The sequence below is a fragment of the Podarcis erhardii genome (assembly GCF_964252035.2).
Source record: "Podarcis erhardii genome assembly, chromosome: 1".
Taxonomy (NCBI): Eukaryota; Metazoa; Chordata; class Lepidosauria; order Squamata; family Lacertidae; genus Podarcis; species Podarcis erhardii.
Window position 1 is genome coordinate 107,644,320 of NC_138497.1, and position 19,795 is coordinate 107,664,114.

General features: G+C 44.0%; 1 protein-coding gene across 2 annotated transcripts in view; it reads right to left on the reverse strand.

The window, feature by feature from the left end:
* The window catches only part of ACVR1 (activin A receptor type 1), an 81,132-nt gene that overhangs the window by 25,252 nt on the left and 36,085 nt on the right, over positions 1 to 19,795 (reverse strand). Inside the window, exons 1-4 of one of the 2 annotated variants that reach the window (XM_081872298.1) lie at positions 15,295 to 15,426; positions 14,851 to 14,924; positions 2,868 to 3,131; positions 996 to 1,213 (exon numbers count right to left, since the gene is read on the reverse strand). In XM_081872298.1, coding sequence (XP_081728424.1) covers positions 996 to 1,213; positions 2,868 to 3,131; positions 14,851 to 14,917 — 549 coding nt within the window. In that variant the 5' untranslated portion in view covers positions 14,918 to 14,924; positions 15,295 to 15,426. Of the gene's footprint in view, positions 1 to 995; positions 1,214 to 2,867; positions 3,132 to 14,850; positions 14,925 to 15,294; positions 15,427 to 19,795 lie in introns of those variants that run through there. The other variant, XM_081872297.1, reaches the window with a different exon arrangement.

Here is a 19,795-nt window from a genome sequence, read left to right on the forward strand (position 1 = left end):
GGTACAACCACAAGGTGGCAGCAAAACAATTTATATGTTCAGTTTTAGAGCATTTACCAAAGGAATGGTGGATATCCTACTGATCCTGCCTTCAAAGTATGCAGTCATACCTCTAGCTGTGTTAGGTTCAGGTTGCGGATTTTCGGGTTGCAAACACGGCAACCCCAGAATTATACTTCCGGGTTTCGCCATGCGCAGGAGCGCTCTAATGTGTCACACGCAGAAGCGGCACTCTACTTACTTTTCGGGGTGTAAGTAGAGGTACCACTTGTACAGCAGCTATGAGGCCCTTGCGCCATGCCAACACTAACATGTGTTCACGCTATCAACTGTATAAGCACACCACTTGCACATCGTGGTTAACTCACTTAATAAAAGCACCAGAAGACATACAAGAATGAATGCGCTCAATCATCAAACTTCCTCCCTGTGTCATAATTCTCCCAGTGAAGCTGAACGTTTCAGACCAAATAGAAGAAAGCACTTCTTCACACAGCGCATAGTTAAACTATGGCACTCACTTCCACAGGACACCCACTTGGATGGTTTTTAAGAGAGGAAAAATCCATGGAGAACAAAACTATCAACGGCTACTAAGCCATCTGGTCAGAGGCAGTATGCCCCTCTGCTGAGAATCAGAAATGGGGAGTGCGTTCAGGTTCTGATTGCAGGATACCCATAGGTATCTGGTTGGCCACTGTGAGAACAGGACAGTGGGCTTGACAAGGTTTTGTCTTGAGCCAACAGGGATCTTCTTATGCGAGCATTAAAAATAATCCACAGAAGGTGGTGGTGGGAACAGAATTCAGCTCCTAATGACATTTTAGTTTTTAAGAGAGTGGGCAATGCCTACTCCAAGCTTATAAAAAGGTAGTTGGGAGAAGGAGACTGTGCGTAGTGTTCATATTTCACAAGTAACATTTTTGGCAGTCTGGTCAAAAAATAAAAACAGCAGAACGCTTTCACAGGAATAACAACGGACAAGATTTACTTACTGCCAGGGTGCTGTCACCAACGTTTGATGCTATGAGTCCCTCAATGGTTCCATATTCTGGATCCCTTGAATTGAGCCTTTCCATATGGTACTGTTTCACTTTTCGGATGATCAGCAACGTCACTGCAGAAAATATCAGGAGCGCCAGAACTGATGCTACGACAAATATGATAAGTGTTTCCGTGGTGTAACCCACAGCTTCCCCTTGAAGTGGGTGCCCTTCACATAAAAACAAAAAGAAAGAACAGAAGGTAAGTCAAATCTTAAATGCTGGGAATTTTGACAAAAGTCCATTGAAAAGAAAGATAGAAGGACATTCGTTTGTGTACATTTACTGTAAATCCTTATTTTAACCCCCCCCCCCAATTTAAATGGAGAATTCAGCTGTCTCAGAAGGACTCAGTGTGCTGAAGAAGGCTTTGGGGGGGAGGGAGACTTGGCACCTGGCTATCAAAAAAATGAGAAGCTATAACCTAGAAGTGTGAAATCTTTCTTTCCAGCTCTGGTGTTAACTCCAATATCTGGTAGACTCTGAAAAACAGCCCAGCAGGCTAAATGGGAACCCAGCTGGAGCTCTTGAAATTTGTGAGGCCAGCTCTTCCATGGAGACTTGCATTCTGTGCTCTGACGGAATACAATACTCTATATTCCTTATTTTTAATTATGTATTTATTTTCTTACATTTATATTCTCCTTTCTGACATCATGGAAGTCCACATGGATTCCAACCGATCACCCATCCAGGCCAGGTCTGAACCTACCAAGCTTTTCTCAAACAACTGGACCCTGATGGTCCCACTGGTACCTCACAACCTGCCTCTTTTTTAGGGCCTTTCTGCACTTATCATTTCTAAGTGGTACAACTGCTCTTTGAGTTAATGTTTTCAAGAGTGAATTTGGAGCTGATTGCCTGCATCTCTGGTCACATGTCATTGCTATTAGAGAGCGAGCGTACGGTTTTCTTCTCCACACTAATAGTGAGTTGTGTCTGAACTGAGAAAAGTTCCAGGGTTGTGGTCACACCCCTTAAGGACCTTATGTGGTAGCAACTATACTACCATGAATAGGAAGTGTGGAAGGGCCCTTGCACTTGTATCCCACCTAGTTTGTTACATTCATAGTCCCACCAACTTCCATCTCATCTTCGGTTTTTAGATTTCAGTTTGTTCTTCGTAGAGTATAAACTATTCCTGGTTCCTGTGGGGAGCAGTTTTGTATCTGTGGAATCTCCCTGTGTTTTATAAAACCCTGATTTTCCAGTGTGGAAAGTCTCCACAGATACAGAAGCTTCTTGCTTCAAGAACTCTCCAACTTGGGAGGCAAGATCTAGAACACTAATTCCTGCCACACCCCTCACATGTCCACTTACCCCTATCTGTAACGCCTGGAGAGGCCTATACACTTGCCTCTCACACAGAGATTGAGGTCCTTAATTTTCCAAATCATCACTATTGGTCAATATGCTTCCACACACCATGGCCAACCTTTCCTCCCTTCTCTTTCATGTACAGTGGTACCTCGGGTTACAGACGCTTCAGGTTACAGACTCCGCTAACCCAAAAATAGTACCTCGGGTTAAGAACTTTGCTTCAGGATGAGAACAGAAATCGCGCAGCGGCAGCAGGAGGCCCCATTAGCTAAAGTGGTGCTTCAGGTTGAGAACAGTTTCAGGTTAAGAACGGACCTCCAGAACGAATTAAGTTCTTAACCCGAGGTACCACTGTATTCCATTTCCGGAGATGTCACACATGTTCCAAAGCCACAGATCCCATAACACCATAGACCTCAAGTCAAAGGCAGTGAGCTTATTATAAGAAACGCTTTGCTAATAATATGAAATTTGTTTCCGGAAGCCAGAGAATAAGACTTTCACCTTTCGTCGGCAGCTGTGCTGTGATGTTCATGTTACACAGGTTACCCTGACAGCATTCGACCGCTTGATCAGGGGAAGGAGGTGTTTTACATGTCATTTTCCCTTGTTCATAGACTTGGAAGCAGCCCTTCTGATACACTTTAGCGCCATTGTTGATGCTCAAAGAGGCAAAGCACTGATGGCCTCTGCAGCGGTCGCCATTCACACATGACGTGCCTTCACACACACAGTCGTAGTTAATCAAGGTAGGTTTGTGCTCTTCATCTGCATGGGGGAAGAAGGAAGGAAAACACCATTTCATTAGGCAACTTATACGCGTAACAAATGAATTATGATTTTTTGAAAAATAAAAATTAGTTTGGTTCAGTGGCTCTGCCAACTTTTGGCTCATTCTCCTCTCCGAGAGGAGTAGAATCGTAGAATTGAAAGGGACCCCTGAGGGGCATCTAGTCCAACCCCCTGCAATTCAGGAATCACAGCATGTGGTTCTCCATTCAGTTTAAAACCATACCAGTCCCTGCTAAGCTTTGCAAATGTGCCAGCAGTTTTATTGATGCACCACTAGGAGGAGAATGAGAAGAAACTGCAAGCTCATCAACATTTCACACTACAAAGAAGGCTGGTGCATTCTGATGACTTTATGCTTTTGAGTGTGTAAATCAAACATTTGGGGGTGGGGTTGTCTCTTCACAATGGGTGATATTTGTATACAAAACTGAATGGAGCTCAACAGCAACTAATACAAATTGCCACAAAGTCTTTATTACAAATACATCAACCTTTTTAACAACTTCCAAGAGTTGGGAAGTGGACTCTGGAAAGTTTTGAGCAAACCAAAAAGACCTCGGTATCTCTAAAATGCTCCCCCCCCCCAAATATGCATGGCCCCACTCTTTAGGGAAGGGATGAGAAACCTTTTGGGCTCCCTGGGCAAGATCCTTACAGGATTGGCTTCGCAGCCGAAACTGACAGGTGAGTGGAGGCACCCAACTGTCAATCACTTGACATTACATCGACATCAGATGAAAGGTGCTTTGAAGTCCCAAAGTTGAGCTTTCAAAGCACCTTGAAAGGTGCTGCCAAAACAAAAGTGTTTTCCCCTCCATTTGTTTTACCAAGGGATTCCAAAGCAAGCCCCTTCCTGAATCAGTTGAGAGGTAGGTTAAATTCTGCTCTGATGACTAGGAAGCAGTAGACCCAGCCAAAACCAGATTTCACCCCACCAACCAACTGATGCTATATGTGGTTTGTGAGAAATGGTCTTGCAGGCCAACTTGGGGCACCCTGGAGGGGTCAAAATTGGCCCACAGGACAGAGGTTAAGGAGAACTCCCGAAAACTCTTTTATTCTGGTTTTTGGCTTCACTGAGGTGCTGTTATGGCCATTTAAAAATAACTGTTCTATTGGCTGACATTTTTATGTTAACTGTTTTTACTGCCATTTTAAAACCTTGGGGTGTTATCCAACTAAGTCAGAATAGGCACCATGGAATCAATGAATTTAAGTAACTTAAGCTCATTTATTTCAATGGGTCCACTCTCAATATGACTAGTATTGGATATCACCCTTGAATTTTAATGTTGTATTTTATTGATTTGTTGTAACCTCTGGAAGAGTATACACTCTAAATGGCAGGCTAGAAACCCATTAAATAGTAATAAATAATACATAGTCACTCAGAATCTCTCTATCCTATAAAGGTGTCAACGTTGCTGATGTAAAACCTACCCAATCACATTAGGCCTATTCTCTAGACTGCATCCCACACATCTTGTCAATTCAGATGACATGCAAACTATATTTAGCAAAACCATTTTGAATCCAATTTCAAACCATAGTTTATGATTCTGGTTTGCCATCCACGCACAAACTGTGGTTTGTCAATTCAGACCCCTTTCCTTAACTGCGGTTTTCAACATCATCTGAAGTACGCTATTTGTGCAAAACTCTAATGGCCAGCACAACACACAGAGACTAGGACTTGCCGATCAGAAGGTCGGCGGTTCGAATCCCCGTGACGGGGTGAGCTCCCGTTGCTCGGTCCCTGCTCTTGACAACCTAGCAGTTCGAAGGCACATCAAAATTGCAAGTAGATAAATAGGTACCGCTCCGGTGGGAAGGCAAACAGCATTTCCGTGCACTGCTCTGGTTCGCCAGAAGTGGCTTAGTCATGCTGGCCACATGACCCGGAAGCTGTACACCAGCTCCCTCGGCCAATAAAGCGAGATGAGCACTGCAACCCCAGAGTAGGCCACGACTGGGCCTAATGGTCAGGGGTCCCTTTACCTTTTACTAATAGCCAGCACAACACACTGCCTACAGGAGATTTTATGCTTCTATACTCTTCCTTTCTAGTCCAGATGTTCCTGAGAAAGCAGTGCTCAATCCTATCGTAGCAGTTTGCATCTGGAAAGCAGCCAATCTATCACTTACCACTTTTGCAACAGGCTAAAAAGGCAATAGCAGTCAATTGTTACACAAGAGAATGCATGTGTATACAACAAATACTCCACCCAAAGGATAAACCAAAATCTTATCTTTTTTTATAACTATTTGAGGAGGAAAGCAAAGTTTGCTAGTTTTTATGCAAGCAACCAGCCCGAACACATCTAGCAGAAGTGGATTTTCAAATAGAGTATGGCTGAGGAGTCACTGATTTTAAAAATGTACAGACTGTATTAGAAATTAATTAAGAATCACACAGAACAGAGAGAAGCAAAACAATATCCAGGTGTGCTTTGGTCAGTTTTCAACACAAATCTCACCTTTGCATACCAGGCAGATCTTTTCATTCATTAGCAGTCCTATGGACTCCCAACCAGCTCTTATTTGTATTTATTCATTAATATATAGCTTTAAATCTGATCTAATATATGTACACATTGGGAAAGATTATGATGCCGCCTGAAAGGGACACAGTGTTCCCTTAGACTTTCCAGGACACACCAGCTGCTCTAAAATCATTAGTCTTACCATTTGGGGTATGTGTGTGTATGTGTGCACACATGCTAGGTATGGTTGCACCTTCAACAGGTTTGTGTGCGAACATGGATAGAAGACATAAGATGAAGTGCATGCTCCCCATGACACCATCCCCTTTTGGCCATTCTACTGGCATATAGTCACCAGCAGAATGGCTCCTCTATCCACAGTATCTGGCATGTTCTACCAGGTTATATTCCATGTAGGCAGCATAGCTTGATGTCCAGTGGCACAGCGCGGCTTCCACCAAACACTACAGCTCAGGGATGTGGAATCAGTGGCCTTGTGCTGTTGGATTGCAACTCCCATCATCCCTGAACACTTGCCATGCTGGTTGGGGCTGATGGGAACTGGAGTCCAGCACCATATGCCAGGCCACAAGGTGCCACCATCCATAATAGAGTCTCTTAGCCAAAAGGATCTCCAGGATTATGCCCTAAAGCTCCAGCTGTTAAATTCTTTCAGCCACTGCTCAATACCTCGCAAGATCAGTTGCCACACCAACCAAGGCACATAACTAGCCTTCTAAAAAAATTTGGGTAGTTTTTTAAACACACACAGAGAGACACATATATCACATTTGGAAAACGTTCAGAATATTGCTGGAAGCGAAACAGATATTTAGCACAGTTATATTTTTATATAACAAAATGATTGAGCATCCTCTGGAAATGGTGAAAGGAAAGCCATCCAAGTCAACTTGTCTTGTTAGCAAAGCAAAGCGATTTCTTACTTTCTTTTTTTCAATCTAGCTTTAATAGCAGCCATACTGGCTTAAACAGGAGGGGGAAAATAGCATATGGTCACTAAGCAAAACAAAGCTAATTGCACAAAGCAGCATCTAAAAATAATTCACAGCATGGACCCTGGTTTTCAGTTCCAGCACAGGTTTTATTTTCGAGTATACAGCCTGTAATTCAAATGGGCTGTTGTTGTTTTCTTTAATGGCAGTTCTACCACCACCAATCATTCCAAAACACTTTTCATCTAGAGAAAGGCACCTCCACTCCATTTCAATACACAAATTGGAAAATCCATCTCAGGTTGGGGAGTAATTAGAACACAGTTCAAGCATTCACATGATCTAAGTCTTTTCATGATAACTGAATTCATGTGCAATGGATCAGGTATTGATATCTGGGGAGGAGAGGGGGAAATGGGTCTGATCTATCCATAGAAAATTCTGACCATCTAACAACTTCTTCTAACCATTAGATCTGGATTGGTGTCTGAATGCAGTGGTGGGTAGGATTAGGATCAACAACCCCAGGATTGCAAGCATTTATGCATTAAATACAAATTATTCATTTGGGAGAGATTGAGCTACAGTCATCAGTTTATTATAAAATACTGTTCCTAACATTGTCTTGAGACCTGCAACCATTGGCCAAAGTTCAGGTAAGGAGACTTTTGGGAAGACTGGTGGCACACCACCAAAAACCCAATTCCTTCCTGCAAACCCATCCTTGGGAACATACATTTCAGATTAAGTGGCTCCTGGATGGAACACCTAGGCGAGGGAATGGCATCACAGCAGACCAATGCAACCACACTCATTTCCCACTCCCAGGCTTAGGAGGCTGCTGCCACACAGCAAGGTAGATGGGCACAACCACTTTGTCTCTGTTATAACTTTGCATTTTATGAAGGATATAACAATTTCGGAACAGGAAATGCATTCACCAATGGTAAGAGGAGCCCTGCCAGATCAGACCAACATCCTCTCTTAGCCCAGCATCCTGCTCGCCATCGTGGCTGATCCAACGCCAAACGGGAAGCTCACAAGCAGGATTTGATGGCAATGATCTTAACATAACCATAACGAACCATTAGATAATGACATTTCCCCCCACCCTTTGGTCTGGGGCCCTCAGCACCTTGGCCAGCCATCCAGACCAAAGGTGCACAAAAGGTGCACAAAAGCTGCCGAAACATCTACCCACAATAGAACCAATGTGATCTTTCAAGGCCAATTTTCTCATGATAACAAAACAAATTTTCACATTAAAAAAAATTCATATGTGAACTTCCACAGGATATTTCTGATTCCTTAGGGTTAAGGTTAGGGTAAACCTTCTTCTCTCCCCACCCATTTATTTGACGGTGAAGTTCAAACACACCGTCTGGGAGATTCTTCTTTTACAGATTAAAACGGTAAAGGTAAAGGGACCCCTGACCATTAGGTCCAGTTGTGACCGACTCTGGGGTTGCAGCGCTCCTCTCGCTTTATTGGCCGAGGGAGCCGGCGTACAGCTTCCGGGTCATGTGGCCAGCATGACTAAGCCACTTCTGGCAAACCAGAGCAGCTCACGGAAACGCTGTTTACCTTCCCGCTAGAGCGGTACCTATTTATCTACTTGCACTTTGACGTGCTTTCGAACTGCTAGGTTGGCAGTAGCAGGGACCGAGCAATGGGAGCTCACCCCATCACAGGGATTCGAACCGCCAACCTTCTGATCGGCAAGTCCTAGGCTCTGTGGTTTAACTCACAGCGCCACCCGTGTCCCTATTAAAAGGGTACAACAGGCCTAATCCAAATTAGGAAGGACTTTCTACTCTGCTTTGTCACTATTCCCTAACTGGGAACTCTTTTCACATTCAGTAAATACACAGGAAAAACAAGAGTGTGTGCCAAGACAGAAAATGAACGTAAGCAAAAATGATAAGTTTTTAAAGTGTGCATGAATGCTACAAGCTGTGTCATAGCATAACTGCTTGGGTAATAGGGCTTTGCAATGTCCACTGTGTAATTTTGTGTGCCATTTATTAGTTCAGATGCTGGGTCAAGACAAGTTATGTAGCTGTTTGAGTTACCACATTCCAAAGAGTAGTGGCATGAAAATCACAAGTGGAAACCAGTAGCTGTTACAGCTTCCTGCCACCATGTTAAAGACCAGGTGTTCTTTAAAAAATAAAAAAGGAGGGAAGGAAAGGACCACTCCACACATTTAAAGCACTATATTCATGGACAGTCCATCAATCTTTACCAGACCAGACAAACAGCAGCATTAACAGCAACATATACTACATCGGCACCAAGGTGTAATGTGTAATATTCATGGAGAAACATGGGAAATGTAGTTCCAGGTCTGCTGACCACACAGAGGTTAGGCTTCTGGTAGCCTTAACAAACTATAGTACCCAGGGTTATCCATTACTGTGGTATAATAGTGCTTAAAATGTGTGGCATGGATGTAACCAAGTAGACTATGTCCCAAATAGGGCTGTATGGTAAATAAGTGCCTATATGTACAAGAGCAAGTTAAGAAGAGCTCTTGTACACTATAAATATATTTGAGGTCACTTCGTTATTTCACCCTGCCTATGAGAACAAGAAAGTTCAACAACCCAGTCTTAAAAAGATATACAGTGGTACCTCGGGTTACATACGCTTCAGGTTACACACTCCGCTAACCCAGAAATAGTGCTTCAGCTTAAGAACTTTGCTTCAGGATAAGAACAGAAATTGTGCTCCGGCGGCGTGGCAGCAGCAGGAGGCCCCATTAGATAAAGTGGTGCTTCAGGTTAAGAACAGTTTCAGGTTAAGAACGGACATCCGGAACGAATTAAGTACTTAACCCGACGTACCACTGTAACTTAAGTAAATGAACAAGGCAAGAGCACATAGGCCATGGTTATGTTGCAAGGCCCAAGGTCAAGATGTCAACAAAGGAAGTGTGTGGGAGGGGGGTGAACCCTGTAAAATGTCATGGATTGTTCCACTACCCCCCAGTTTATTCAGAATAGACATAAATTTCCTCCCTGTGCACAGAATGCACTTCTTAGAAAACACCCGCACAAACATCTGCTTGCTTGCAAATGGAAAGAAAGAGATAAAGGACAAGGCCAGGGCAGTCTCCTTCAATAGGCTAGTTTTCCAAGAAGTTGATAAGGGCACTTCCACACAAAAGCAATTGCTATGTACATCCTGGGAAGCTACAAGACCTAGATATTTCACTTAAGAGTTCAAATGGACTCCACAAAAAGCATAGCGGTGGTCCTAACCAATAAGAATAGCAGGTAGCAGGGCCCCATTCCAGTTCCTGGACCAAATGCAGATATGTTGAATCTGGAGGGGGGCGGGGTTGGGGCTTTCCCTTCCCATAGGAGTTGCTCAAAGTCCCACAGCACCTTATGAGCAAAGCAAGCTTCGCACCTTGAGACATATGAACTAATTTATTCAGGCCATCACTCAAGAATAGCTCTAACTTGTGTTAAAATCCTTTATCTCCCCCTAATGATGGTTTTTGTGACCAGTTCACTCTTTTGAAATAGTTTTCCTGGCATTGCTCCTTGACATCTTGTCAAGGAGATGATAGACGGCCTTCTCAATAGTGCTGCCCGCCCTGTGGAACTCCTTCCCATCAGATGTCAAGGAAACAAACAACTATCTGACTTTTAGAAGACATCTGAAGGCAATCTTGTATCAGGAAATTTTTATGTCTAATGTTTTACAATTTTTTATGTGCTGTAAGATGCCCAGAGTGGTTGGGGAAACCCAGCCAGATGGGGCGGGGTATAAATATTATTATTATTATTATTATTATTATTATTATTATTATTATTTCACAAAGATTTTTCTCTCTCTGCCCTTCGGCTGTACTGGCAGAGCTGACAGGGACTGTAGTCAAATAGCAACTCAGGATCCAAGCTTTAAAGAGCTGAGTTGGATTTTGTTAACCCACAGAATAGTGCCTCTTACTGAGGTCAAGTAATGCCTGGCTTTTCAAGCATGAAGAATCTATACAGATAACAGAAAGACTGTATAATGTGTTCCACAAGACGTTCTTGGGACTTTCAAAGACTTTCGCCTGAATGTTCACCTCTGACCAAAGCAAGTCTGCAGGCAAAGCATAAGTCCTATCACTAATTGAAAGGGAGGGGAGATGGGAAAGCAGCTCTCCACGCAAAAAAATTGAACATCTCAAGACAAAAACAAAACATGGAAGGGATGCTTGACTCATGCTGATCCACATTTTCCATCTACTTTCCACCCTAACTTTAAGGACAGGCCAAGTGTTCAATGCTTCAGTTTTTGGGACATGTTTTCCTCTCAGTTTTGCAGCTGAAAAAAAATGGTGTTGTGTCAGTGATCTATTTATACAGCTAGACAGGCACACTGAGGTTGAATTACCTCATCTTCCTCCCCAAATGGTTCTCTTTCAGGAAAATCATTACAGCAGCAGCACTCAAGAGTCCACGGCTACAATCCCCTCATTTTGTTTGAGAAGTTCTATCATACTAGAAGGGCCAACTGCAGGGTAATAAAACGGGGAATAATCCCACTCATCTTGAAATTCACCAGCTCTCTTAAAGCAATGTTGCATGCACACATTATCTTAAAAATAATATTTAGAACATGGGTAGGGTTATCCCTCTGGTGTGTTTTTTTAAAAAGCAGCAATGTATTTAATTTCCAAGTAGCTAAACCACAAATACCATATTTTTTGTCCCATAGGACGCTCCGTCCCATAGGACGCACCTACTTTTTTTGGGGGGGGGGGAATAAAGGAAAAAAAAATTTCCTTTATTTCCCCCCCAAAAAAACCAGGTCGGGGAACAGTGGGATGGCGGCGTTGCGCCTCCCCGCTGTCCCCCGAGCTTGTGGGGCTGGCCGATGTCTGTCCGGCGCGCGGGGCGCTCTGCTTCAGGGCGCCAAGCGCGCCGGGCGGCAGGCTGCTATCCGCAGCGTGGGGAGCCCTGCGGGGAACTCCTGCAGGGCTCCCCACGCTGCGGATGTCTGTCCAGCGCGCGGGGCGCTCTGCTTCAGGGCGCCCCACCCGCCGGGCGGCAGGCTGCTATCCGCAGGGTGGGGAGCCCTGCGGGGAACTCCTGCAGGGCTACCCACGCTGCGGATGTCTGTCTGGCGCACGGGGCGCTCTGCTTCAGGGCGCCTAACCCGCCGGGCGGCAGGCTGCTATCCGCAGGGTGGGGAGTTCCCCCGGGCACGCAAGGCTTGCGGATAGCTTCCTGGAGCCTGGAGAGCGAGAGGTGTCGGTGCGCACCGACGCCTCTCGCTCTCCAGGCTTCAGCGAAAGCCTGCATTTGCCCCATAGGACGCTGTCAGAGCTGCCCCAAGGTCCCAGCTCACAGAGGACCAACGCCAGGTCGTCGTTATATACAAAAGTCTTTATTGAAGTTCAGTTTCCATTTCAAAGCCGTAGCGCGCAGCTCTACGTCTTAAACCCTAGACCTCCGAAGTTCCGTCTGAATCTCCTCCCCCCTGACACCAGTTTAAGATTCTAGCCCTGCTCCACCTCTTCCTCTGCTCTCTCCTCCTCTGGGTCCTCCTGTCCGCTGAGGCATTCCCCTTTCTGGACTCTTCTGACGCTGAGTCGCCTGACTCCTCCCCCTGCCTCCGACGGGCTTTAGGACCTGGTTCCCAATCCTCGTTCTCTGCTGTCCCGCGCGCCTGCACATTTGAGCTTGGCTCTCGCGCCAACCCAGTGACCTTCCTCCTGACCGTTACACTGCTTCTATCACTGCTTCCCTCTTCCGGGATGCTGGCTGGACCTGACCCATCTTCTCTCCCTGCTGGGGGATACGCTTGCCCCGATACCTGGGACTTTCCCCCCCCCTATGCTCTGGTGGGGAAGCTGGCCCTGATCTCCAACTACTGCTCTGGGAGTCCCCGCTGGCCCCTTGCTTCTGGAGTGTCCCCCTTGGGACCCCCCTTGCCCTGGCCACCAGCGCCCCCTTCTGTGAATCTTCCAATTCGCTGGAGAGGCTCATGGAATCTCTCGGGCCACTGTCCTCTTCTCCTACGCTGCCCTCAGATTCTTCCCCTTTGCTCTCCCTTTCCTCCCTTCCCTGCGCTTCTGCTCCTGAGCCCCTGACAGACGCACACACATTTCCCCTTCATTTTTGGAGGGGGAAAAGTGCGTCCTATAGGGCGAAAAATACGGTACATGAAATGTTATCAGATTGATTTAAAAAAGAAGAAGAAGCCAACGTTTTATTTCTGAAATGTGTGCCGTTCCTTTTGCTGAGGTAACATACACAATTGTATGTGGCCATATGTGGAGATTCTATGTCCTCTCTCAGAGCTATAATTTCCAGAGTTGTTTAACAGGCAATCCCTCTTCAGAAGGAACTCTGGAAATTGTAGCTCTGGAAGGGAAATACTAGTCTTCTAACAACTCTCAACACCCTTAACCACAACTCCCAAAATTATCTGGGGGGAGCCATGGAATACCACCAGAGTAATAGGCCCTGTTCTGTGTATACTCATGACCATAGGTTTTGCAGCAGAGATTAGCTTTCCTTTCACGCAGAAAGAAGCAAATCTCCGTAAGTCTGTCTACTTCTTTCTGCAGCTTTTGAACCTTTCTATCAGCATCTTCTAATTCCAAATATAGAATCAAGCAAAAAGTTGGTGGTAGAAGGGAGTTCCCTGTAGAGAAGATCATGCTATAATATAACCTTCTAAATCAAAGATTTAGGGGGGGGGGGTTAATTTCAGGAAGCAGCAATCATTTTTGTAGCCTCTCTATAAAAGTTAGGAAAGACTAGCAGAAGTTCACGTGCAAAAAAACCCTGAAAAAAAACAAACAAACCCATGCTTCTCTCTACTAACTCAAGTTAGTACCATTTATGTATTTAAAATATTTTGAGACAGCCCTTCCAGGGTGGCATACAGTAAACATACGAATTTAAAGAAGAAGTACAAACACAATAGAATCTGTCAGACAAGCAACAGGGGACTAAAAGGACTAAAAGCCAAAGACACTTTAGCAGAGTGGTGTCACATTAACATTATAGAGAAGAATTTCATTTTGCATATATGGAAGCCAGAGGAAAGACTATGGGCAATGAAACCATAGCCTACAGTATGCAGTGGTGCAAAAGCAGACATACCGGTATATTTCATTCAGAAATCTTAGTACATCTCAGCAAGAGATTCACCAACAGGTTCATAATGAATAATCTTACTCTGGTGCCACATAAATGAGGAACCACACACTGCTAGCTATCTAAGTGGACTTGTCAACAGTTTGCAGCCACTATGGCAATAAATTTGTTCTCATTTTCATTTTCTTCCCTTTGGATCTGACATTAACACACCTACTTATTCACCCACACTTCTATATGAAGCAAACAATGAACCGAACAATGGAAAGAGAAACAAAATATGAACAAGGGCGAAGTCTATAAGGAAGTATCAAACTGGAACATGGGCCAGGATAGGGTGAAAGAGGAAGCATTTGCCCAAGATTTAAAATGCATAGACAGAGACACTCTAGAGGGGCTTTGAGAGGGGATTAATAATTTTTGCTAGTGCAAATTATGTCAACCAAGTATTTTTCACAAGACATTATTCTGCCATCTAATGAGACTCATTACATAAATATATAAAGGCAACCAACAGATGTTCTCTTATTAGCTTTAATGCTGATACCTTGCTATTTTTAATGTGAGGGTGGTGGAATAAGAGAGTCTGGTGAAGGGTAGATAATATTTTTTTGTAATTATTATCATTAAATTGTGAGATTTACAGGTTTCAAATCTGGCCCATGAAGCCAGAAAGGTTCCCCAACTGTGGTTTAAAGGGATTTATTTTGGCGGGGGGGGGGGGGAGGTGAGCAAAGCAAGCAAGTGTGCAGCCCCTATCCTTGTAAGAACTTTGTGTCCCTTCCCTCACAAATATTCACACTCAGGAGACAGCAAGTGTGCCGCAGAAGAAAAAAAGTACTTGGGTGGTAGAGTGAATAAGTCAGAGGGAGGAAAACACCCTTTGTCCTCTATTCCCTCTCCAAATTTATGGTACCCACTACTGTACTCCAAAATTTACAACACACACAAAAATCCTGTAGTTTCTGGCTTCCTTGCTCCATATTTGCACTTTTCCTCCCAACAGCTTGGCTTCTTGATTGCCCCATACAAGAATGTATGCAAAAACTTGGCATCTGCTCCCTGTGACTGATGAACAACCACAGTCCTTCTGTGACTCGTCAGGCACTAAAATAACCAACCCAGGTTTTATACCCCCCTCATAACTTACCTTCCATGCTGGGTGAAGGAAAAGACACCATTACTAGAAGAGGAATAATCAGAAGTCCATTTATCATTGTAGACCTAGGGAAAAGGAAAAAAAAAAGATTATTGCTTTCAAAATAAAGAGAGAACTACTTGACTCAACTGCATACCTAAGATTAACACTGCCAACTGCCTGAGCGTCAATTGCCACTTGTTGGGTTTACCAAGACCCCAACTCTTTTCAACAACGATCTCTTAAGACAGACTTCAAGAGCCTTCGGAAGAGGGTGGATTCTGCAAGGGCAAAAGAGAAGAAAAAAGGCTTCTTCCTGAACCGAAAAGCTAAGTGTGTTCACAAGTCAAAAAGGGAGTATACATGTCCACATATCCTTGGCCTTTTCCAGTCAAATACATAAGTCCAAAAGCGGTTTGAAATTCACATCACAACGACAGTATCAGAATATTTGACCTGGGAATATATCGCAAACCGTGTTCAAAACTCCAGGGAGTGATGAGATCGCTGTCTGCTGCCTTCCCTTCTGACTCCCCTTCCGTCTGGAGGAGGAAGAGTTCCAGCCTCAAAAGTGAGACTGGTGGCTGCCTGGCCTGCCTTCCCTTTCGGCTCCCCTTTCCCCTCCCCTCTGCTCAGAGTGAGATTGCTGCCTTCCCTTTCAGCTCCTTTCCCCCTCCCCTTCCCTCCAGTGGAGGAACAGTCCCAGCCTTGGCATTTCCCCCACAACCAAAGTGTCCTGCTCCCTCCGTCTCCCCTCTCTGGCTGCTCCACTTCAGCTCAAGTGGGAACAAGCTCCCGTTTTTGTTTCGTTTCTACCCTTGGCTGCTCCTCATCTCTCCTCCTCTCCTCAATAGGTGGAAGGAGGACAAGGAGAGTTCATTGGTCCTCCTACCCTTTCCTACTTTACCCACAGGGTGAGGAGGCAGTGTATAGGGAGGGGAAGGCTTCTCCTTATGAGACTCTGGGTGTGGGGGTTCCCGCTCCAGCATCTCACTCTTCCTCGGCTGCTGCTTCCTCCCCACCTCTCTCTGTCTAGGTATCAGTTGCAAGGACGTTACCCCATTCACCTCTATGTAGTTCCATCCTTATTTCAGATATCACAATATATTTATACGTCACAATGTTTAGCTGATGATATATCACAATGATGAAAACCAGATTATCACCCAGCCCTACCAGCCAATCCTACAGAAGGTAACATGAACAGGGGCTTTCACAAGCATGTAATAATTTATTTTATTAGAAAATTGTATTGAGTTGTCAAAAATGTACAACAAACCAAAAACAATATAAACAAAGAACATTACAGTATCTACAACAGCATTTGGAGTGGTATTACAAAAGTTCATATCACAGAATATCTGAGCAAGTGCTCAGTGATTCAGAATAGAATTCAGAGAGTATGTCCCAATAAAAGCAAATGTTCGTAAACAGAATGCAAGCCATTTAGATATGCCCTACGCATTGTAGGTTGCAGTAAATGTCCATTCTTGTTTACATAAGAAGTAAAAGGCCACCATACTGCAACAGATTCGTCTTCTTTACTTTTTTCACTAACTGCTGATTCTGTTAAGCTAATCTTTCTGACAACATGTCCCATGTCAGCCAGCCTTTTATAGACAATCCAGCCAACTTGGTCTGCTATCTCAACTAGTGAAGTATCTAATTTGAAGAAAACCAGGAAAGGTGCAGTGTGCCCAGTATCTGCTTCGATGTGAGAGGTGCACTAGTCTTGTATAAACTGTGCAGTCTATAAATGCCTTTAAATATTGGCAATATTTAGCCAAATGTTTGAGATATATGCTCTAGGATGGGTATCAAAGGGGATTCATATGCCACCAACCATTTAGCCTAACTTTTCAGAGTGCTAACAGAAGTTGTAGAAATGGGGTTTCAATAACACAAGCATGTATTATTAGGGCTCCAAACGAAATGTCTGGTATTGCTTGAGGTGATCAGCTTGCCGACCCAGTATTTCAATAAAAAGGACTCCAGTAGGAAGCCATGCTGAATTGTATGTGGCATTAATATTCTATCAGTCAGTACTGTCCAACAACATCTGGACAGCCATCGGTTTGTTCTAGAAAGTTAAAATTGGGAGAAGAGAGGAATCTGTATCTGTCAGAGATGTCATTCCACAAAAGCAGTTCCAAAAAATTGTGACTTTCGTGAGTTGTTGCACCAGTAATTTTAGCATAGCCTCTGGAGAAGGAGGGCACACCGCACCAAAAACTATGACAGATAGCTTTATCTTATCAGACACAATTTCTAAGAGGCAAGTCGGTGAGCTCTGAATTGGGATAGGCCCTTGCTCTTCGCCCTTTCTCACTAGGGGTCTAACCCACTCACCACTGTGGTCGCTGGCAGATTACAATCCAGACTGAGAAAAGTGCTCTCTCTCATTTCTCATAAGATGGGCTGAGAGCCACTGTGCCTTCTTTTTTTCTGATGCACAATAATAAATTATTATCTCTCCCTGAGAAGCTCGACAAATGCACACACATCTCTGTCAGCACTGGAAAACCACTGGCGGGATAAGAGCAAATTGATGCTGTTTGAATTAGCTCCTATGCTTCCCAAATTGCTTGCGTGACAGCACTGCATAGAACCTCAAGGGGAGGAGAAGAAGGGGGCTTGGCAAGGAAGATGGCAAAACTGCATCCATCGTGAACAAATCCCACTCACCTTCACAACCCACCCACAAGTCACTGTGTAATTACTTCACAAAGCCACAGATGTCCCAACTATAAAAATACCCCAGCAGCAGTGGTTTAAGTGTTTTTATAGCGCAAGGGCAGATAGGCCTTAAATTAGCTCCCATCCCAAATCCATACTCCCCACACAATTAAAACACAGTTTACTTTTAAAAACAAAACAAAAAAACACCTACCTCTCCTCTGTTCCCACAACATTCAGGCATGAAACAAACAAGAACACAGCCCTCCCACTTTCTATTTTCAGGTAAAGGCCTTACCTCTGTGACAAAGGGCATGGTTTGCATGCGAAAGGCTGCAGGTTGAGAACCCAAAAAGACCGGGCATTGACCCTTGTTTGAAACTCTGGAGAGTTCTGCCAGTCGGCATAAAAAGTAAGGTAAAGGTAAAGGGACCCCTGACCATTAGGTCCAGTCGTGACCGACTCTGGGGTTGCAGCGCTCATCTCGCTTTATTGGCTGAGGGAGCCGGCGTACAGCTTCTGGGTCATGTGGCCAGCATGACTAAGCCGCTTCTGGCGAACCAGAGCAGCGCACGGAAAAGCCGTTTACCTTCCCGCCGGAGCGGTACCTATTTATCTACTTGCACTTTGACGTGCTTTCGAACTGCTAGGTTGACAGGAGCAGGGACCGAGCAATGGGGGCTCACCCCGTTGCAGGGATTTGAACCGCCAACCTTCTAATAGGCAAGTCCTAGGCTCTGTGGTTTAACCCACAGCGCCACCCGTGTCCACAAAGGTACTGTGAACTAAATATATACTGTACAGTATAAGCCAGTTTTCTCTGTTCACACTAGTTCTTGTATCTTCCCCTCCCTCCTGTAACATCAAGTCAGAAATGAATTTGCTATTTGTTTCCTCCTCTCCACAGAGAGCAGCATTTTTTAATGAACTCCAGAAGATGGCGATTAGATTTGAGTGTTCTCCGAAGGTCACATCCCACAAAGAACATCAGCATGTAAAAGTGGTTCCAGACTTCATTCAGCTTTCTAGGCACAAATTGGTGAAGAAAGTGTTGAAAAAATTACAGAATGCACCAAATTGCCCACCTGATTGCGAAGTTAAATAGGGGATCCATCCAAAAGGAAAGTAAGCAAGTGAGAGATATAACCTCTTTGGTTAAAAGATGCATGGCTTTGGCTAGAGTGATTATGAGCCATGATCAGGCATGCCATCCATATGCTGTACAATATACATTTTAAGCAACTATAGTAATATATATTAATGATTTATATTAGAAAGACTACAAACAAAATATGGAGTCCAAGGAGATACAAGGGATTTCAGTGCAAACCCAACTGATATAGCAAAAGTCGTGCAAATTCCTTTGTGAAAGAAAGCCTTATTTTCGTTTTAGATATCTAGCAATACTTTTTTGACTCTTTAAAACCAATCAGGCTTTGGCCTATATGCTGTCTAAATGCTGTTCCTTCAAATGCTGCACAAATAATTACCAACTAAGACACAATGGGTAATAATACCCTATGTAAATCATACTCAGAGTAAGCCCATTGAAATGAACAGACTTAAGTCCACTGATGATCATTGGGGCTACTCTGAGTCATCTAGTCCAACCCCCTGGCAAATAGCCATTCTGGTGTGGCAACTGTAACCTAGGTTTAGTTGCCATTTGGCACCTAGCTTATATATCTAAATTTCTAACATTGAAGAGCCTAACCACAATCCTGGATTTGGAGAACACACTAAGCCAAACCATAGCTAGTTGCCACTGCACCAAGCTAAAAGGTCAAGGGAGGAACAAAAGGAGTAGAAACTCATATCCGGAAGCCACCAAAACTACATGGTACTGGTAAATCATAATTTAGCTTACTGTGCTGTGTGAACCACGCTAATAAATGCAAACTAATTGTGTTTTTTATGCACCTGGATAAATTATCAACACAGCTTTCATTGTTAAGTTGCTGCACAGATTTCGTAAGAACAGCAACAAAAAGAATAAGGAGGAATTTGCAACATCAGCTTGCCTGAAATTCAGATTCTCTGTCCTAGGGATATGGAATGAAATACTATTTGTCTTATCAATAACCTTCCTTTTAATCAGAACAAATGGTTTAAGCAAGAATTGAAACAAGAAGGTCGAAAACATTTCTTGTCTTAGTTCCAAAGAAAACAAAGATAAAATAAAATGCTTATTTTTCAAAAACAGAGTCCAGCTCCTTTCTACTGTATGAAGTTTTCTAAAACAAGCCAACACGCTGCCTAGGCAGTTGACAGCCCACCAAGA